The sequence below is a fragment of the Eretmochelys imbricata genome, chromosome 3 (assembly GCF_965152235.1).
Source record: "Eretmochelys imbricata isolate rEreImb1 chromosome 3, rEreImb1.hap1, whole genome shotgun sequence".
Lineage (NCBI taxonomy): Eukaryota > Metazoa > Chordata > Testudines > Cheloniidae > Eretmochelys > Eretmochelys imbricata.
In genome coordinates, this window is record NC_135574.1 from 20,999,141 (window position 1) to 21,021,745 (window position 22,605).

The 22,605-nt window shown below is 38.1% G+C and overlaps 1 protein-coding gene across 1 annotated transcript in view; it reads left to right on the top strand.

Moving 5' to 3' along the window:
- The window catches only part of APOB (apolipoprotein B), a 49,202-nt gene that overhangs the window by 22,098 nt on the left and 4,499 nt on the right, over positions 1–22,605 (top strand). Inside the window, exons 13-26 of the mRNA XM_077811461.1 lie at positions 1,027–1,238; positions 1,605–1,842; positions 2,425–2,601; positions 2,955–3,146; positions 4,149–4,316; positions 5,486–5,697; positions 6,469–6,651; positions 6,887–7,008; positions 7,683–7,893; positions 9,326–9,501; positions 9,672–9,859; positions 10,117–10,262; positions 12,501–12,874; positions 14,036–21,619. Of these exons, the coding sequence (XP_077667587.1) occupies positions 1,027–1,238; positions 1,605–1,842; positions 2,425–2,601; positions 2,955–3,146; positions 4,149–4,316; positions 5,486–5,697; positions 6,469–6,651; positions 6,887–7,008; positions 7,683–7,893; positions 9,326–9,501; positions 9,672–9,859; positions 10,117–10,262; positions 12,501–12,874; positions 14,036–21,619 (10,183 nt within the window). The remainder of the gene's footprint in view (positions 1–1,026; positions 1,239–1,604; positions 1,843–2,424; positions 2,602–2,954; positions 3,147–4,148; positions 4,317–5,485; positions 5,698–6,468; positions 6,652–6,886; positions 7,009–7,682; positions 7,894–9,325; positions 9,502–9,671; positions 9,860–10,116; positions 10,263–12,500; positions 12,875–14,035; positions 21,620–22,605) is intronic.

The following is a 22,605-nucleotide window of genomic DNA, read 5'->3' on the forward strand; positions in this document are numbered from 1 at the left end:
AGTAATTACAATGATGATGTGGCCCAATGACTTCAAGAGAGTTACCTCTGACTTACCCAGGTTTAATTATAGTGAGAGGAGAAGAATCAGGCTCATTGCTTTTACTGGGTGGTTATTTGTTGTGGTAGTGTTGCCTAGTGGGTAATTCACTAGACAACCACCTGGGTTCTGTTCCTGGTTCTACCATTGGCCTTCTGAGTGACCTTGGGCAAGTCAGCCTCTCTGTGCCTCATTTTCTCCATCTGTACAATGGGGATAACGGTACTGACCTCCTTGGTAAAGAGCTTTGAGATCTATGGATGAAAAGCACAGTATAAGAGTTAGGCATTATTTGTATTTGCACTACAGCAGCATCAGAAGGTTTGTTTCAATCACACTGGGGATGCATCGTGCTAAACACTTTACAGAAATGAAGAAAAAGCCCGTTCTAGCTCCAAAGAGCTTACAGCCTACAAGACAGGACCTTTTTTCATGTTTTAAATAGTTGTTAAGATGTTGTACATCACCCCAAACATTTCAGAGATTGTTTTTCTTGTGTACTGTGAAGGTGAAGTAATCAGAATTACTATGCAATATATATGAAATAAGTAGAGCTGGTTGGAAAATAATTTATTTTTCCCTAAGAAAAATGTCAAGCAAAAACCTTTTCATTTTTCATCTAAAGTTTTCTTCAGAAGTTTTTGGCCTTTTGTTGATAAAATAAAAACTAAAAATGTTTGGGTTTTCAACAAACAACAAGCAACAGTTTTCATTTTCAGTTGCCAGAAACCAAAATGAATTTCAATTTTGACAAAAGCAGATTTTGTTTATGAAAATTTCCATCAAAACAAAGTTTTAATGATTTTTTTTACCAGTCCTAGAAATAAGGGGTTTCCCTGCTCTATAACGCCAGTAAAGTTGCAACAAGGTTACATGGGTGTGATTTAAGGAAATAATTTGACCCAACATGTTTCAATCAGAGACTTGGCAATATCATCTGCTAGCCAGATTATCAGTGCACTAATGTACCTTTCATTGTTGGTACAGGACCGTGCTGTGCTTCTTAAAGCCTTCCAAAATGCCGATGCTCCAGTTGACAAACGTCTGGCAGCCTATCTCATGCTGATGAAAGGCCCTTCCGCATCTGATCTCAACAAGATCATTAGAGCGCTCCTAAGGGACAAAAGTGAACAAGTGAAAAGCTTTGTCGCTACCCACATTGCCAACATCTTGGACTCTGAGGAAGTAGGCATCGACGAGTAAGTACAATTAAATTGTACGTTGTTGACATAGGAACAAAGTTATAACCCTAACTGGAATTCAGATGATCCTATTCTGTGCTTTTTTCCAAAGACTAATCATGAACTGAAATAGCCTTATTAAAACAATTTTAAGTCAGAGGGCCAGATAATCAGCTGCTGTAAATCAGTGGCTTCAATACAGATATGCCAGCTTACACCCACTGAGGTCCTGGCTCTTACCCTTGCTTTTACTACATGAACAAGTACAGAGCATTCACTAAGTACAATCAAGACACGTGGCAGAAGAAATCATTATTGTTTGAAGACTAACTGATTTCTGGAATGTTTACTAATTGTATTCCAATTAATTTCCTTTTTTCTTAGTCTTAAAAACAAAGTACAAGAAGCTCTTAAAGGATCTCAGATTCCAGCAGCCAATGACTTCAGAAAGTTTTCACAAAATTATCAGATTTCCAAACGTATTTCCCTGCCCGGGCATGATCCTGTCTCAGCCAAAGTAGAAGGAAATCTGATCTTTGATCCAAACACCTACATTCCTAAAGAAACCATGCTAAAAACTACTCTGCAGTTGTATGGACTTAGCCCAGTGGATATCTTTGAGGTACAACAGATGTCAAATCCTTACACTGTTACTCAGTTTTTACATATTTTCTTTCTGTTTGCTTATACTGACTTGCAGTGACTAAATATTTTATTTTTACAAGCACTAAGATCCTGATCTAAACCCCATTGACGTCAAAAGGAGCCCTACCATTGACTTCAGTGGGCTTTGGATCTGACTGGCCCTTTCTTGGCACCCATTACCATCATGTCTGGGAGCATTTCAGGCTTAGGTTGAGTCATTCAAGATCTCATTAAGCGTAAAATTCACCCCTATGCAACAGCCCCACTTGAAGTGCATTGTCACACTAATGTCACACTTGAGCACTCATATTACGGTTTGGGAGGGATGTAAGCAATTCATAGGTCTTGTGCTGATGCTGTGCGTGGGGGTGAATTTCACCCAAAGAGAGATCAAATGCTTTGCTCCCCAGCTGCATGCATGCATCTTCTCTATAGCTTTCTGTAATTGCAGTGTACATTTTAAAATGTACCATTTGTTCACCAGAGAGTCTCTTTGCTGTAAAACTCCCTAGAAGCAGGGAATCTGTCTCAGTCATTACATTGTTTTGTTGTGTTTCAGATTGGCATGGATGGGAAGAGTTTTGAGCCAACGCTAGAAGCATTGTTTGGGCAGAAAGGGTTCTTTCCCGACAGTGCCAGTAAGGCTTTGTACTGGATTGACGGCAGAGTTCCAGAGCATGTCTCCAAGGTGCTCTTTGACTATTTTGGTTACTCCAAGAATGACAGACAGGATCAGGTATACTTTCAGACTGTTCTTTGGACAGTGTTTTATTAATATTTAGCACACACATAAATCTGTGTGCAGTACTTTCCGGTATGTGTAATGTATTGTATATCTGGACCATTGCCCTCTCGTGGTTAACTTACAGAAGATAAAATCCCTAGTTACACCTAACTAAAGGTGATTTTCCTTTATTGCATTTCACAGAATCCTTTGTTTTAGGAACCAAAGTTCCTGAGTTCTGTCTACAATAAGGCTATGTGTGCAGATCAGCTGGAAGCCATTATGTAATTGTACTAGGTGTATCAAATTCTCAGACTTGTTACAAGGGGATTTCATTTTGAGGTACTTTTTTGTTGAATTCTCAGGATGTGATGAAAGGAATAATGCTGAACTTTGAAAAACTGATAAAAGAAATGGGAAACAAAGAAGTTCCTGAAGCTAGGGCCTACCTCCGAATCCTGGGAGAAGAACTTGGGTACATGAAACTCAACGATTTCAAGCTAATGGGAAATGTGATTTTAAAGAGCATTAAAACTCTGCAGGCCATTCCAGAAAAGGTATGTTTCTCAAGTGCAGAATGAAAATATTTCACATTAGGTTTTTCTATCAGATATTTTTATATTTATCTTCCAAATAAAGCAGATATTTGAATGGAGTACTAGTCACTTAAAAAGAAAATTATTTAAAATGTAGTGTCAAAATTTAGCCAAAAAAAGACAAAGGCCCTATCCCCAAAGTTATTTAGGTGCCTAACTCCCATTGGAACAAATCCATCTAATTGTGCATCTCGACAACAGAAGAATGTGAGATTCACAACAATGCCTTCAGTATCATGATTATCTCTGTATCTTTATTCCATTTGATTTCACATGCCGGGGATCCAATCCAACAATGAGATCCATGCAGAGTCCCAGAGAAGCCAGTGGGAGTCTGCTAAGACACAAGTATGCACCTATTGACTCCAAAGGATCCCATTGCAGGATTGAGACCAACATGGGAGTAATCACTAAAATCTTAATGCTTGTCTATGGCTATTTTGCTAAAGTGTTAATTATGGAGGTAGAGTGTAGAGGAAATTTTTTTAATGTTTTATAATATTAAAAAGGAAAGAAAATGTATTGCACTTTAGGGATTTTGGGTGAAATCCTGACCCCATTGAAGTCAGTGGGAGTTTTACCGTTGACTTCAGTGATGCTAGGATTTCACCCTTCTACCTAATCTGATCCACCTAAGTAATTATATTACGCCTATCACCATATAAGCAGGTGGTCACTATTGTTTCCTCAGATTTAGGTGAAGAAATTATTGTATTAATTTTTCTTAAAAGCCAGATTTTGATAAGTGTTCTTTGCGAATGTTTTTATTTGTGCCTCATAAAGTAATATTTTTGTGCAGTCTTGGTCTCTGTACTGTATAAGAATTATAGTCTTAGATTACGTGATTATGATTAAAGGATATTTTTAAAAGGTCCTTTATACCTCATCCTAGGATTCATTTTAATGTCACAAAGCCTATATTAAAGTACTTCATTATTCAGTGTTTCCTTATTTGATTCACAGATTGTGCAGGCCATCTCAAAAGGTACAGAGGGTGACTTATTTGTTCACTACATCTTTATGGACAATGAATTTGAGCTCCCAACTGGAGCAGGATTGCAGCTCCAAGTTGCTTTGTCTGGAATTGCAACTCCTGGAGCCAAGGCTGGGGTGAAGATTCAACCAAAGAATGTGAGTCTTAATTCCTGTCACGATATTACATTCCCCTAACAAGTGTGCCATCTCCTTTGGGCAAAAACCAGAGATATCAGCAGATTGTCAAAGACAATAAAGAATATTCCAGAAACAAAGATTAAATTATTAATTACAAAGCTTCCAGGTTGTCATTGGGAGAGGGCAATATTAAAATAATAAATTGAACAAAACAAATATTAAAATATACCTGGGTTTTATATATCTATCTAAGATTATTCATCCAAGTTAACCCAAGTTAATAGGCTAACTTCTCTGAAATCCTGAGTCACCAGAAATAGGTTTGAAACAAAATCTCCAATCCAAACATCTCTGAAATTTGGGGTTGTAAATTTTTGAATCTGCATCCAGATTTTGCATCTGGCCCCTATTTTGGTTATCAGCCAAATTAAAACCTTGAGCCTGAGTGGTCTTATACATTGGGAAAGTTTAGATAGATCTTTGGACCCATTCCTATTTGTCAAACCTTTTACTCACTGGAGCTTAGTATAATCCTCCCACTGTAGAAAAGTCTCTTCTGACTGTATTTAAATTGTGTGAGGCTCTCCAAACAGCCATTTTTTATTCAAAGTCTCTCTGCAGTGGGAACAGCTTCAACAAAAAGCAAGTTCACTGTCCCTGAGTTATCTCCCCCCATATTTGCTTCCCCACAAATATCACTTCCCTTTTCCTTCAGATTCTATAGTGTGTCTTAGGCCTGGTCTACACTGGGGTAGGGGGGGCAGATCGATCTGAGTTATGCAACTTCAGCTTTGTGAATAACATAGCTGAAGTCAACGTACTTAGACCTACTCACCGTGGTGTCTTCACTGCGGTGAGTTGACTGCTGACACTCCCCTGTCGACTCTGCCTGTACCTCTCGCGGTGGTGGAGTATAGGAATTAATGGGAGAGTGCTCGGGGGTCGATCTAGACGCGATAAATCAACCCCTGCTGGATCGATCACTGCTCGCCGATCCGGTGAGTAGTATAGACATACCCTTAGGGACCAAACTTTACTGAATAACAACATAATTTGATAAATTAATGTACCAATATCTAGATCTAGTCCATCAATAAGAATGAGAACATTACTCTTATATTGATATTATCAGAACTAAACGAATTTCTTTGGGGAATGAAATATATCATTTTCTCTTTGCCCCATAGATGCAAGCAGACCTGGTCCTTAAACCCTCGATGGCAATTGAGTTTATAACTCATGTGGGAGTAAACATCCCAGCATTTGCTAGAAGTGGCGTACAGATGATCTCCAACATATACCATGAGTCTGGAATTGAAGCCCGGGTTGGTTTGAGAGCCGGACAATTAAAACTCAGCATTCCTGCTCCAAAGGACCCTACCAAGCTCTTCAGCTTCAGGTATTTGGATCTGGATAAGAATATTGGCTCTTTCAAGATTGCATCCTCCTTTCCTTCTTGCTTTTTTCCTTCTGAATGATAAATATTGTACTGAATTTTATTTTGATGGTGATAGGCTTTTTTTGTTTTTGTTTTGGATTTCTTTCTTTCTTTGTTTGTTTCTTTTTTGCTATTCTGGAAAATGACCGCTACTGTAAAGCTACGATAACTTCCTTCTCGGTGTAACGTAGTAGTCAGAGCAGACTAGGGACTGGGAGTAAGGCTTGAAAGATTCCTGAATTTGTTACTCACTTTCATAATATTTGCCAAGACACATAACCTGTTTATGCCTCAATTTCCCCTTTTATAAAATGCTGGTAATAGCAATACATATCTATGTGATGGGGGGTTTAATTAATTATCATAACCACTTTGAGATTCTAAGATGAAAGGATCTGTATGCATGCAGGTTATTTATTATATAATAATTATTAATAAATAATTTTATCATGTTCTCACTACTTGCTATTTCCAAAGCCCTGTATTCACAGAATCATAGAATATCAGGGTTGGAAGGGACCTCAGGAGGTCATCTAGGGCAACGCCCTGCTCAAAGCAGTACCAACACCAACTAAATCATCCCAGCCAGGGCTTTCTTAAGCTTGTAATAGGTATATTTTTTCAGAAGGTTTTCACTTGAAAACTAATCTCATAAATAAATAGGATTTATCAAATAACAGTAATATTTAAATACATGTCTTGAGAATAACTAGGCTTATTTTTCTTTTCCAGTAATACATTACATTTGGTCTCTCCAACCAAAACTGAAGTGATTCCACCTCTGATTGAGAACAGAGAGTCGTGGACATCTTGCAAACCTTTCTTCGTTGGTCTAAATTACTGTACTAAAGTAGCTTACTCTAATGCCAGCTACACAGATGCAGCACCATACTACCCACTGACTGGAGAAACCAGGTCAGTCATGTCATCCTTCACTGTATCTATTTTTTGTCTATCCCACAAAAGTCAACCGTCCCTCTTATGGCTGCAGTACATATTGCTTTTTTTTCATGTACTTTAATAAAAGACAGGCAGGATCAACTCAGAAACAAGATGGATGGGAATTGAGGTGATTTTTACCTTTTGCTATACTAATTAGATTTGTTAGTTACTAATATAGATTACCTTTTTCCCATTATGAATTCTCTAGGATTGAAATTGAAATACAGCCTACAGGACAAGTACAGGAATACTCTGCAAATGCTAACTATGGGCTACAGAGAGAGGGAAATGACCTGGTAGACACTTTGAAATTTACCACTGAGGCAAAAGGTAAGAATCTAAAGAACAATCAGATTTAGCTCATCTTTGAATTATGACATTGCCATTAAGAAAAATCAGATTAACAAAATTAGCATTGCTATTTACAACATACAATACAAAACAATTTTTGTACCCAAACCTGCAAATGCATGTCCTCAGTTTTATGTACATGAATAGTTCCAGTGCACAGGTGTTTGAAGGACCATAACTATATTTTGCATCTCAAAATGTTTTACTGTGTTAAATAATAAAATTACATTGATACATGAAAGCAATAAAGAAGGGAAATTACCCTATAAGCAAGAGAAAAGATACATTGTTAGGTGAAATATGAAAATAAATGGTTAGTCAATAATGCACAGAAATACTGAAAATCTGTTACAGAAAAAGAGTTGCACCAATATCAGATTGTATGGAGAGACAAACTGAAGGAGATCAGTGATAGATAAAGAGAGAGAGCAAGCAGAGAGGTCATTAGAGACAATACAGAGACTCCAGTAGGTTGGATGGAATCCTTAGAAATTTGAAAGAACAAGGAGAGCAAATTTCAACCTGTGTACTCAAATTATTCTCTTCACTGTCTGCTTTAGATATTTGGGGTAATGCTATTTTCAGATGCTCATTTTTTTCATCCTTCCTTCTATAAAAGCCTAAAAAGACATCATTAATGTTTCATTTTTCAGGTGCAAGACAAACTGAGGCCACACTGACTTTCAGATACAACAGAGACAAGAAGATTTTGACCAGTGATGTGCAAATTCCAAAATTTGATATTGACTTTGGTACCAACTTCAGAGTCAATGATGAATCCACTCTGGAAATGAGGGCATATACCTTTATCTTAGACATCAGTAACAAGAAGATTCCTGAAGTTACTCTTACTGGTCGCATAAGGTAATCCCAAGACCCTGTAAGACATTCCGAATATTTTGAAACGAGGTAACTGAATATTTTATTAACAGTAGGGTTTTCAGGAGTACGTTCTTCTAGGTCAGGGGTCGGCAACCTTCGGCACGCAGCCCATCAAGGTAATCCGCTGGTGGACCATGAGACATTTTGTTTACAGTGACCGTCTGTAGGCCTGCCCCTCCCCCAGCTTCCAGTGGCCACAGTTTGCCGTTCCCAGCCAATGGGAGCTGCGGGAAGTAGCGCAGGCCACAGGGACGTGCTGGCTACTACTTCCCAGAGCTCCCATTGGCTGGGAACGGCGAACTGCATCCACTGGGAGCTACGGGGGCCCATGCCTGAAGGCGGTCAACGTAAAAAATGTCTCGCAGCCAACCAGTGGATTACCCTGATGGGCCGCATGCTGAAGGTTGCCAACCCCTGTTCTAGATACACAGAGATTGTCCATCATCTACATGCACCATGTGACTTCTCTCTCTCTCTCTTCGTTCAAATCCCTCTTTAAAACACACTTCTACCATAAAGCCATTCATCTATAATCCACCACAGATAAATAAAAAGAAAGTAAGTATAATCCAGCTTCAGAATGGATCCTTCACACTATATATGGCATATATAATTTTGGTTACAAATTCTTTGAGGTAATTCCCATATCTTCTGTTATACTGGTAGAGTGTCAAGTGTGCCATTGGCACTCAATACATAATAAGAATAAAAACATCAGAGAGCTATCTGTAAGAATCCCCACTCTTCATGGTAAGAATATTTCCTGTAGCATCTATGGAAGAGTTTATAATTAATGGCAGTTTTCCCTTCATCCTAAAATTGTCACAGAGGCACAGTGAAGTGAACTGCTCACTTTCTTTAATACCCTTCATTCTTCAACAGAATTCTCTTACCTTGATGCTGCCCCAGGGATCTTCCTCATGCAGAGCTGCCTGTAACACCAGTGGCATTAACAAAGTTCAAGTACCTTGATTCCCTTTCATTTACACCAACGTAAAATCACGATCAAGTCTACTCAAGTCAGCAAAGTTACAGTGGCGTAACAATCCTTAAGCTAGAGGAAGATCTGACTCAGTAGTAGACTCTTGCCCATAGCGGGCCAAATGCTTTAGTGCTTACTCAGTTGTTAGATAAAACTACTATTGATATCATTGGGAGTTTATCCTGAGTAAGGATTTTAGTATTTGGCCCATATATACCTGGACAGAAAGAGCTCCACAATAGTATTATAATAATTTTCCGTAATCAATGGGAATTCAGAGCACTCCATAGCTCAAGGGTCAAGTTCCTAGGTCCAAATAAACTCATTCTTTGTACCACGCAGAATTCCTTTTTGCAGTTTTAAATGCTATAATTGCTCCATAGTGTAGCCAAACAGGTGACATTCACATTTGCTACTATTTTGCTTTCACAGATATGATGGGAAGAAAGATGCAATGCTGGGAGGTGTCATTTCTATCCCTCGCCTACGGACTGAACTCAGAACTGAAGCACTGCTTCATCATTCACTGAACAGGGTTTCTCTTCAGATGGACTCATCTGCAACAACTTATGGGAACTCAATTTCAGAGAGAGTTGTTTTCAGATACGGTATGGGCATTTATCATGACATAGAAACTTCACCCATATGTGAAAACCATATATGTAATCTCCTGTTACATCCGTTATCTAGTACTTCTCTATACACGGTGAGCCATACAAGAGTAACGTGATTTTGTTAATTTTTATCCTCCCCCCAACCCCGAATTCATGATTTTCAGATAATGAGAAGATTGAACTAGAGTGGAATTCAGGCACCAGCACGGCAGTGAAAAAGATGTCTGCCAACTTCCCTGTTGACTTTGCAGACTACCCGAAGGCTTTACAGAAGCATGCCAATGAGCTGCTGGACCGGAAAGTGGCCAATACAGATATGACATTGCGGCACATTGTCTCACAATTCATCGTGGTAAGTGTGAATATTTATTTTAAAAATATTATAGCTTGATCATGCAACCCTGAAGAGCAGTCCAACACATTTTACTGGGACTGCTTGTGTAAATAGTCACTTGTGTGTGGAAGAGTTGCATTATCAGGTCTATCTGCTCCTCTCCAGAAAAGCACACAATCATGTGCTTAACTTTAAATACATGGGTAGTCCCACTGGCTTAAAGCTAACAATTATTTCATACTACTCTGGAAAACACATCCACTGTGTCATTGCAGGCAACCCGTACCTGGCTGCAGAAGGCATCCAAGGATGTTCCCTATGCCCAAACTTTACAAGATAAGCTAAATGGACTGCAAGAACTGAACATTCAGACAATGGGGCTGCCTGATATTACCATTCCAGAAGAACTCTTCCTGAAAAGGTAAATGGAGAAATAAGAACAGTCACCACAGGGAACTGAAACTGGAAATTTGGTCATGTATTTTTTATTTAAAATATGATTGGATTTTGTTTTAGACAATAGCACATAATGACCATAACAAAGAATTGTAAGAGCAGAGATATGTAATTATGTTTACTAAATGGCATATATATTTAATATGCAGGGGCCGAGCCTCAGCTAGTGACATTTGCCATAGCTCCACTGAAGCCAGTTTACACCAGCTGATGATCTGGCCCATCACATATAAATATATCATGCACTCCATATCCCTTAGCAGAAAATGAATTGTTTTTCTTATGCTTTCTTTCACTGTGGTAACGTGAAGCTAATATTAGGCAAAAGCATCTTCATTGCTTTCAGTCTGTTCGTGGGCAGAATATGGGTTGGGAACCAAGTGATCTTTCTCCTATGGTCTTACCAACTATGCCCATTATTATAATAGTGGGTAATTCTGCTGCCCTACACTACATTTTTGTTAACCATTTCAGATTCAGTGCCTCTGGTTTATTGGCCATTTCTTAAAAATCACAACTTTGTATTTGGGATTCCATGACTTTCAAATTGCTCCTTGGTGCCATTCACTTCCATTCAACAGCACACATTCTGCCTAGCTAATCTATCTGTCTTGAAGTTTGCACCATATTCACCCCTTTGGTATCTGATTGACATTTAGGACCATATCTTATATAACATATTTTCTGATACCCCAAGGTTCTAATACATTTCCAATTCTTGTGCTTCAGTAAAACTGTTTTATAGACAGTCATATGTGCCAATGGACTTGGTCAATATTTTCTCCAATTCTGGAGTGGTCCTTATTGGTATGTAGAGAACAACAACCTTAATCAAGTACAGCTGATAGAATAATTCATTACAAATAATGCTTGTGAATATAGCCCTTTTTTACTGTTTGCAAATTATTTATGAATCTGTCTTGATTTCAGCAAATGTATCTATTATTTGTTAGTATTCACAGAACAGTTTATTCAAACAATTTCAACCCATGTGTGTTAGAAACTTCACTTTGACTATTTGGTATTCATTATTTGTGCTGTGCAATGGAGCATTAAATTATAAGTATTAATATTCTAGTAGCACAAAGAGATTCCAACCCTGGTTGTTCCAGCCACAGAGCACACGTAAAATAGCAGACAGTCTCTGTCCCAAACATCGTATAATCTACAGCCAGGTTAGAGAAACAGATACAGACAAACAACAACAAAAAGAACTTGCCAAAAGTACAGATCTTATAAATTACAATGCAATTTCTTCTCATTTTTCTCTGTGCATAACAATATCCCACACTACCACCAAACTTCCCTGTTTACAGCCGCCAGTCAGTTTTTCACGGTCACATGGTATTGTTTCTGATTGGATGGCTGGAACTTTTAAAGAAAAACAATAACAGGTATTGAAAGATGAGTAATGAGTAGTGTGTAATGATCAACACACTTTCCAGTATGAATTTTTGGATGAATAAATAATGTCTTCTAAAATTAATTAAATTTTGAGATATTCAAATAACCAGGAACTATCATAGAATATAATAATAATAATAATGAAGTCCTTGATGTAATACTCTACAAACATATCACTTTTATTCACATGAATATGAACAGATCCCTTTTTCTACTATTCCAAATACCATATTGCATAAGTGTGGCAATGACATCAGAGAGGAAGGGTTTCAAATCAAGACACACCAATTGGAGCACTTAGGGCATTATTCTGGGAGTTAGGAAAGTGGAGTCTTTTTTATATCGAATGTGACCTTGGTCAAAAGACTTTTTCTGTCTTTGCCTCAGTTTCCTCATTTATAAAATGCATATTATACCTTCATCACTCTGTCTCTGACACCCATTCCCATACCAACATCTCTGTTCATTAATGTTCATAAAGCAGATTAATATCCTCAAATGGCAGGTGCAAAATATTCATTAGAGTAGAAAATAAGGAGCAAAATAAGAGTCTTGTGTTTAACTTCCTTGGAAAAACTCATTAGAGAAGCAACCAGCATGGTCTAGTCAATTTATCTTTGGGGGAAAAGGTTTAATTAGTGAATGTATGTGGAGTGCTGAGCTCAGACTAGATGATCATAATGGTTCTTTCTTCCCTTAAAATTAATGTATATATGAATTACCTCATTATCATTATTAATAATAACTACTTTTGTGTGTTTCATAGAGTTTTACATAGTGGGTAATTTTTGTGTTACAGTGATGGCCGGATCAAATATATTTGGAACAAGGACAATGTTATAATTAACATCCCATTGCCATTTGGCGGAAGATCATCGCATGACATAAGTCTGCCAAAGACCGTAAAAACACCTCAGTTGGTAATGAAATCAATTGGAATAAATGTGCCATCTCAGGAGTACCGACTTCCACTATTTACTGTTCCAGAGTCCTACCAACTCCGTGTGCCTTTATTGGGCAAGTTAGAGGTTTCTACAAATGTATATAGCAATTATTACAACTGGTCTGCATCTTATACAGTGGCTAACACCACAGATAATGTTTCCAGTATGAGAACTAGTTATCTGATGAAAGCTGATTCTGTTTTCGACCTACTTTCATACAATGTGCAAGGTAAGAATTTTTAATAGTATTATACTTTTAAATCTACTTTTAAAATATCTATATTTTATATGTACTATGAAAAGCACATTCGTTTTCAAACTGTTTATTTAAAAAAATGTTTGTGTAAACTCAAATCTTTTCTTCTTTTTAAAATATGTAATATGAAATTTATTTAATTAGGTGCTAAAAATAAATCCAGATAGTTTAATAAAAATTTCAGATCCAAATTTTCCAAGGGGCCCCAACCCAGCCTCTGAAGCCCTGCTCCTGAAAATACTTAAGCATATGAATAGTCCCATTAAGTTCAGTAGGAATCCTAAGTGCTTGCAGAATCAGGGCCTATGTTAGTATTTGCAATTATTTGTGCATGCAGTTCAGTTAGCTAAATCACAAACACTTTTATGCGCACAAACAGGTTTCCATGCAAATAGGCAGGTGCAGTTGTATTGCTATTATTATTGTTAATTATTGTATACAGCACCATAGTGTGTGTGTATGTGTGCCTATACGTATATATACAAAAACATATATGTATGTCAACAAAGACCTTGCCCTGAAGAAATCACAGCCCAAGGATCTGATCTTGAAAGGAGCTAGGTTCCACAAATTCCTATTGAATTAACTCAAACTCCTATTTGAGAGGTCAATGTGTGCTCTAGACGGTTAGCTACTCTAAGGATTGGGTCATGAAACTGGGATTTTCAAAGGGAGCTCGGCACCTAAATCTAAATTTCAATGGGAGTTAGCTGCCTAACACCGTTAAGCTTTTTTGAAAATCCCAGCATGAAGCATAATAAAGTTGAAGACAATGAAAGAGATGTGTCATGAACACTGATTTGGATGATTTGTTTGGCATATAGTTTGTTCATTTCAAGTGTAAACAATGGTATGGCCTATTTCATCTTATAGATTTATATGTAATATCACAATGAGAGTTAATTTAAAGGCTGTTTTTGAAAATTTAGCCCCAGATATCAAACATCCAGTAGTATAGAAATGTTTAGTATTTACTTTACCAAAACAGTGTTTGCTTTTTGAACAAAATAATATGCAATTCTGAAAGCTTAATGATATCATACATAATATATCATTTTGTCTTGTAAGTAAATGTAAGATATTTATTATACCTTTATATCTTCTGTCTTCCCCCTTCCCAATCTCCTATTCCAGGTTCTGGAGAAGCATTTTATGATCAGAATACATTTGATTGCACATATGAAAGTTCCCTACAGCACAGACTCCTAGATTCAAATTTTAAATATATCAGGACAAACAAATATGAACCTACTCTCACTGTAAAACAGACCGTCTCACTTGCGGCATCTAGCACTCTGGGCACTCAGTTCTCCTTTTCTACAGATACGGATTTCAGCCAGAAAAATAATTTGAATATCAACAAAGTACAAATGGAAGGGGCTCTAAGAGTTGCTTCAGCCTTTGCTAAAGGAATTTACACTCTCTCAAGCACCTATAACAAAAACAGCCATGAGTTAACTGGGAAATCCAATCTGACGTTTGACTCGTCTTACCTTCACGCTACCAACCAGATAACTGGCAAGCGAACTGGTGATGTACTGTCAGTCACTTCAGTCTCTAATATTCAGAGTGGTATCATAACAAACACAGCTTCACTGAAGTATGAAAAGAGCCAGCTGAATGTGAAGTCGGAAACAAATGGAAGATACCAAAACCTTGCGGGTCTCAACAAGTTTGAATTAATTTTGGCAAAGCAGATGGCTTCAGTTCGCTCTGAATACCAAGCAACTTACAAAGAAAACCGGTATTACACCCTTCTTTCAGGTTCCCTTAATTCCCAGGGTCTTGAACTAAATTGTGATGTTACTGTGAATGATCAAAGAAACCGAGCAGCACATAAGTCTACATTAAGGATTAACCAGGATGGTTTGGCCAGCAGCGCAACCACAAACCTGCAGTTTAATCCACTAATGTTGCAGAAAGAAATGAATGCTAGAATTGATGCTTCTGGAGGCACCTTGGCAGTTACTGCTAAGGGACGCTATGGTAAACACAATGCACAATTCAGTGTAGATGGAAGAATGGCCCTAATAGAAATAGCACTAGGAAGTGTATATCAGAGCACAATTCTGGGCGTGGACAGCAAAAACGTCTTAAACTTTAGAGTTAATAGAGAAGGACTCAAGTTTTCAAATAACTTGGTAGGATCATACAAGGAAATGAATCTTGAGCACGTGAATGAGCTAAACATTCCTGGCTTATCCTTAACATTTACTTCAAAATTAGACAATACCATCAGCCCTGACAAGTCCCACAAGCATTATTTTGACCTACAACTGCAGCCCTATTCACTCACAGCTAAATTGAACAATGACTTAAAATACAATGAAACTGGTATAACCAACAAAGCACAGTTGCGACTGGAGCCACTGAAGCTGACGCTGACTGGTAATGTGAGGGGGGCCTACGGAACAGATGAAGTGAAGCATACATACACCATCACTTACGCTGATCTGGCTGCAAATATTAAAACAGACACAGCTGCAAAAATTCAAGGCACAGCACTCATCCACAAAATTAACCTGGATGTTGCAGGGCTTGCTTCTTCCATTACTATCTATACAAACTGTGATGCAAAATCCCTGCATTTCACCAATGTAGTACGTTCTGCTATGGCCCCATTTACTGTCACTGCTGATGTACACACCACTGGTGATGGGAGACTATTTGCTATGGGAGAACATACTGGACAACTATACAGCAAATTCCTGTTTAAGGCAGAGCCCCTGGCTTTCACTTTCTCCCATGATTACAAAGGATCTACCAGCCACAGCCTAACTACTGGAAAAAAATACACTACATTACTTGATAATAAAATCCATATGCTTTTCACTCCATCAGAGCAGTCAAGTGCCTGGAAATTGAAGAGTCAAGTGAACAATAATGTATACACACAGGACCTCGGTGCTTACAATGATGCCGAAAAAACTGGTGTCGAACTTAGAGGACAAGCTTTAGCTGACCTCACTTTAATGGACTCACCAATTCAAATACCATTAATGCCTGAACCAATTAATTTAATTGATGTTTTAGGTCTGAGGGATGCCGTGGAACAACCTCAAGAATTCAGCATCTCTGGCTCTGTGAAATATGATAAGAACAAGGACGAGCATGTTATCAACCTGCCATTCCTAGAATACCTGCCCGCTTACTTTGAACAAATCAGGGGTGCGATTCTATCCAAACTGCAGTCTATACAAAGGTACTTTAAAAGCATAAATATAGATCATTATATGAGGAAATACAGGGCAACTATGGATAAGCTCCCACGGCAGATTAATGACTACATGAACAAATTAGATTTCAAAAGCAAGGTTAACGGCATGAAAGAGAAATTGGTTGCTTTCACAAAGGACTATAGAATAACAGCTGATGACCTCCAGAGTGCACTGGAAAATGCCAGAATCAATTTGCAGGAAGCACTGTCTCAGCTGCAAATTTACCTGATACAAATTGAGCAACATATCAGAGATAATTATGATCAGTATGACATTAGAACAGCTATTGAAAAACTGATTGACCAAATAGTTGAAAAAATTAAAGTTCTGGATCAACAGTATAAAATCAGTGCAACGATGATTAACACTATTCAAAACTTACAGTCCATTATTTCTCAGTATGACCCAAGCAAAATAGAAAGCAGTGCAAAAGCCTGGATTCAAAATATGGATGCTGAGTACAAAATCATAGCTCAGGTACAAGGAAAGCTAGAACAGCTCAAGAGTCAGATTCACAAGATTGATGCCAAACATATTGCAGAAAATTTGAAACAACAGGTACAGTCTGTTGACATTAAAAAGCTTTTAGAAAAAATCAGGAGTTCATTACCAGTTCAAAAAATGAATGAAATTATTGAACAAATTAAAGATATTCTCCTAAATTTGATGGAGGATTATGAAGTTGCTGAGAAGATCAGTGCTTTCCGAGGCAAAATGCATGACATGATCATGAAGTATGAGATTGACAAGCAGGCTCAGTTTCTAATGGACAGGATGATACAATTGTCTGACCAATATAAAGTGAAAGAAACTGTCCAAAAGCTAACTGTTTCCCTGAAAAAAATTGACATAAGATCATTCTTTGATAAAATTGTTAGTATTATTGATGATGCTGTCAAGCAAGTACAAGCATTTGATTATCAAAAATTGATGGATGAAGTCAACAAGTTCCTTGACATGGTTATAAGCCAGCTAAAGTATTTTGACTATAATCAGTTTGTAGATCAAACAAACAACAAAATCCGGGAAATTACCCAGAAAATCAATGATGAACTCAGAACCCTAGAACTCCCACAGAAAGCAGAAGCATTAAAACAGTATATGAAGGATGTCAATGCTGCAGTTTCAAAATTCATAGAACAATTAGGAGACACCAAGCTTACAGCAGTCATTGATTGGTTCAGGGACCTCCTAAGTTCAACAGCGTTTGCTGATCTGAAAGTCAAGCTAAATGAAAACCTGGAAGATCTACGAGACAGGATTTATCAAATGGACATTCCAAAAGAATGCCAGAGATATCTTCAGAAGGCAAGCCAGTTCTACAATACCATTGTTGCATATATTTCTGACCAATGGAACATTGCTTCTAAGAAGATTGCTCTTTTAGCTGAGCAGTATGATGTAAAAAACTGGGCTGAAAAAGTGAATGTGTTTGTTGAAACAGGTTTCAATGTTCCTGAAATCAGAACCAGCATAGTCAACATACCTGCCTTTGAAGTCAGTCTCCGAGCTCTCCGGGAAGCGACATTTCAAACACCAGATTTCATAGTTCCATTAACTGACCTGCATATCCCCTCTTATCAGATCCACATAAAGAAACTTAAAGACATACAAATTCCAGTCAGGTTTACTACCCCAGAATTTACTATTCTAAATACCTATAAGGTTCCTTCCTATACAATTGACCTGAATGAAATCAAACTGAGGATTGTGAAAACAATAGACCAAATGATGTACAGTGAATTTCAGTTGCCAGTACCTGACATGTATTTTAGAGAACTAAAGATGAAAGATATGCTTTTTTCTTACATTTCTTTCCCAGAAATTTATATACCTGAGCCACAAATACCTGAATTCTTGATCCCTAAACTCAATCTAAATGAGTTCCAGATTCCTAACATTCAGATACCGGCATACCAGCTGCCACGTATTCCACACACAGTCACTGTCCCTACATTCGGCAAACTGTCTGGTACTTTCAGAATAGCTTCTCCATTCTTCACACTGTCCACTCTTGCTGACATTCAGAACACTACAGCTTCCGTAAACAGCCCAGAATTTGTAGCCACTGTTTCAGCTCAAGCAACATCCAGATTAGATTTCCTTGCTTTCACTGTGAACGCAGATGCACGCCTCTCAGCCCCTGAGATGCAGCAACTGATCCTTAAAGAAACCATGAAGGTCACCCATAAACTCCTTAAAGTTGATCACAACAGTGAAGTGATATTTTTAGGGACTTCTGTACAGGGGAAAGCTGAAACTACTACAAGCTTACGTACTACAAAGAATTTGATGGAAGTACACAACAACTTACTAGTCCGGCTACAGAGGAAAATTTTGATGCAGAGCAAGACAACGTATTCTCACAGACTGAACATTCCGCAAGCTGATCTCTCCAGCCAGGCTGATCTGATGAATGACATGATAACAGAGGTAGAAGCAGGACACATATCATTTACTTCCAGTGGTAAAGGAAACTGGAAATGGGCTTTTCCTGATTTCTCTGATGAAGGCAACCATGACTCCCATGCCACTTTTACGATTGAGGGTCCCTTTATTGCATTTGCTGCTGAAAACAGGATAAATGATAAATACTTGAAGATCAACCAGAAAGTGAATTATGAATGTGGTCTCCTAAATTATGCAACACTTCAGCTTCAGTCTGAAGTTGAGTCGCAACATGTGGGTCATAGCAATTTAAGTGTACAAGGCACAGGGCAGCTAGCAACGATGAAAGTAGAAATAAAAGGAAATCATGAGGCTAAGCTCAATGGGAGAGTTGCTGGAACCATAAATAATAATATTGCCTTGTTGGTGCAGCCCTTTGAAGTTAGCATATCAACAAACAATGATGGGAATGTGAAAGTTAGTTTTCCATTGAAGGTGACTGGAAAAATTGAATTTCTGAATAATTATGGTCTGGTGCTCAGTTCCTCTGTTCAGCAAGTCCACTGGCAAGCTAATGGCAGGTTCAATCAGTACAAATATTCCCACAGCATGTCTGCTGGGAACACTGAAGACAAGATTGAAGCTCGTGTGGAAATGAATGGTGAAGCCAACCTGGACTTCCTAAATATTCCTCTATCAATTCCTGAACTTCACATTCCTTATGTTGGAATCAAAACTTCTCAGATGATGAAAGGGTATTCACTTTGGGAACAGACAGGCCTGAAGGATTTATTGAAGACTACAAAGCAATCATTTGATTTAAATCTGAATGCCCAATATAAGAAGAACAAAGACATGCACTCACTCCCTCTTCCCTTAAAAGCAGTGCATGAAGCAATTAATCAGTACATCATCTTCTTCAATAGACATTTTGAGAAAGGAAGGGACAATGCATTAGATTTTCTCACCAGTTCATATAACAAAGCCAAGATAGAGTTTGACAAATATAAAGTAGAAACTTCAGTCAACAAACTACCACGGACTTTCAGGATTCCTGGATATACCATTCCTATTGTGAACATCGAGGTGTCTCCCTTTACGGCAGAGCTGCCAGCATTTGGTTATGTGATCCCCAAAGAAATAAGCACAACAGGCTTCACCGTCCCACTTATTGGGTTTTCAGTACCATCTTACACATTAGTCCTACCGTCGCTGGAGATGCCAGTCCTTCATGTCCCCAAAGATCTGCGCACACTTAAGCTTCCTAAATTCACAGTGCACAGCCCATCAAACCATATCTTGATTCCTGCCTTGGGAAACATTACCTATGACTTTTCATTTAAATCCAGTGTGATTACCTTGAATACAAATGTTGGGCTTTTCAACCAGTCCGATGTTGTTGCTCGCTTCAGTTCCTCGTCTTCTTCTGTCATTGATGCACTGCAGTTTAATTTAGATGCTACAACAAGCCTGACGAGGAAAAGGGGTTTGAAACTGGCCACAGCATTGTCCCTGAGTAATAATAAATTTGTGGAAGGAAAGCATGACAGCACTGTTAGCCTCACAAAGAGGAACATGGAAGCTTCCGTGACAACAAATGCAAAGATCAGCATGCCAGTTTTTAAAATAAATTTCAAGCAAGAGCTTACAGGAAACACTAAATCCAAGCCTACTGTTTCCTCAGCAATGAATTTAAATTATGATTTTCATACTCTTAGATATGGTGCCAGTGCTAAAGGTGCAGTTGATCACAAACTTACTCTAGAAAGTCTTACATCTTACATTTCTGTAGAAACAGCAACAAAAGGAAATATCAATGGAATGTTATACACCCTAAATCCATTTTCTGGGATGCTAATCCATGAGGCAAATACCTACCTGAACTCTAATGGAGCTCGCTCCTCAGTCAAGCTGGAGGCTAATTCTAAAGCAGATGGAATCTGGAATGTGGAAATGACAGAAAAAGTGGCTGTTGAAGCATCTACACATCGTGTTTATGCAGTCTGGGAGCACAATGGGGAAAACTATGCACAGTGTAGCCCGCTTCTGAGAACTAGAGGGACTCAGAGCTGCAAAGTAACCTTAGAACTGGTTCCTTGGAGTATGTCAGCATCTCTTCAGCTACAAGCTACTCAACCAAATTCCTTCCTGGACATAGCTTCAGTTAATCAGGAAGTCTTAATGAACATCAACACTGAAAACCAGAAACTTGGCTGGAAGGGTGAAGGCCAAATTCAGTCATTATCTCTCAGTCATGATATGCAGTTATCAAATGAAAAATCAAAGGCACAATTTGACATTTCTGGATCTTTGGAAGGACAGGTCAATTTCCTCAGGAACATTGTGTTTCCAGTTTATGAAAAGAGTTTATGGGATATCTTGAAACTGGACCTCACTACAAGTGCTAACAAGAAGCAGTACTTAAATACTTCTGCATCCATAGTTTATACAAAAAGTGAAGACGGTTACTTTTTCCCTATATATGTGAACAGACTGGCTGACGGCTTCACAGTCACTGTTCCTGAGATGCAACTAGAAGCTCCAAATCCAGTTCTCACAACTCCAGAATTTCAAGTTCCTTTCACAACCCTGCAAGTTCCATCGTATACCATTGACTTGAGAAATATAAAAGTTCCACACATGCTAAGCATAATGCCTTTTGACATCAATTTACCCTCTCTGCCAAGAATGAGATTCCCCAAAGTAGATGTAGGAAACAAGTACATTACACTGGAAGAATATAAAATTCCTTACTTTGAGGTGACAGTACCTCAGTACCAAATAACTCTGTCTCAGTTCACTCTTCCAAAAAGCATTTCCCTTGGTAATATGTATGTGGATCTGAGTGAAGTGGCTAATAAGATTGCAGACTTTGACTTGCCAACAATTACAATTCCTGAGCAGAAAATAGAGATCCCACCTCTCAAAATGTCTTTGCCTGCTGGAATTTATTTCCCTGCATTCGGTGCTTTGACTGGATCTTTCAGAGTTGCTTCACCATTGTATAATGTCACCTGGAAAACAGACCTGAAAAACAACACGGACTCTTTTAGATATTCCATTGATTCTACCTCCAGTTCAACACTACAGTTCCTGGAATATGACCTGGAAGGTAAGATGAACTTTGGAATTCCATACTCCAAAATTTGAGTTGAAAATGTTAACATTATTTTTTTCCAAATATTATTTTGTGTTTGAAGTGCAGTTGTACTGTGAAAGAGGGATGTAAAAGAGGATCCCTTTTCCTTCTCTGTGTTCAGTTTAGTGACAACATAACTTTATATCTTCTCACTCCTGTTAGCTCTGCTTAGTCAGTACAGCTGAAAGAAAGAGAGCTAGTTTCTGTTCCTTCTTGCACATCATCAACCCATTTATTTTTAGTAAGTCTCAATTAAAGGTTCAATCTTTTACACCTGTACAAATCAACCAAAAGCTCAGAGGGTTGCACAGGTTTAACTAAGGGCATAATTTGTTCTGTAGCAATCTTTTCATTGACTTGAAAGGGCTCTGGATTAGTGAGGCTCTATCACTGGTAGTAATGCAGAATCCAGCTTGACTGATCCCAAGCTCAGTTTGTAAGGCTGGCAGTTAAAAAAATACCCATCTTTTTGCTTGGAAACTGAGCACATTTGATTTAAAAATTATTGAAACACACACTCGGAATGCCACAAAAACATTTTTAGAGCCACTTTTCTGAGCGCTACCAAACGTCAAAGTTATAGTAAACACATGAGGTAAATTTAACATGACATGCTGTAGAAGAGAAAACTCAATTTATATTCCGTATCAAGGGCAAAAAGCAAAGCAAAAGGGCCTTTTATATCCAAATTACAATAAAAGACATGAAGAAGGAATTATAAACTTCCCAATTTTAATTTCCCTATTTTTCCCTACTTTTCTAGCTACAGTACATATCTTGCATTTTAAAATGTCTGGGACAAAACAGATACATGCATATCCTTTTGTAATTTGTATTGTGGGCATCTAACTTCTTACCACACAGTGGTGTGTGACTGTGGAACCACAGTTATGTATCCAGCTGAAATACAGGATACCATGTGATGTGGTTTCTGCAGTGATTCCAGAAATTCAGACAAT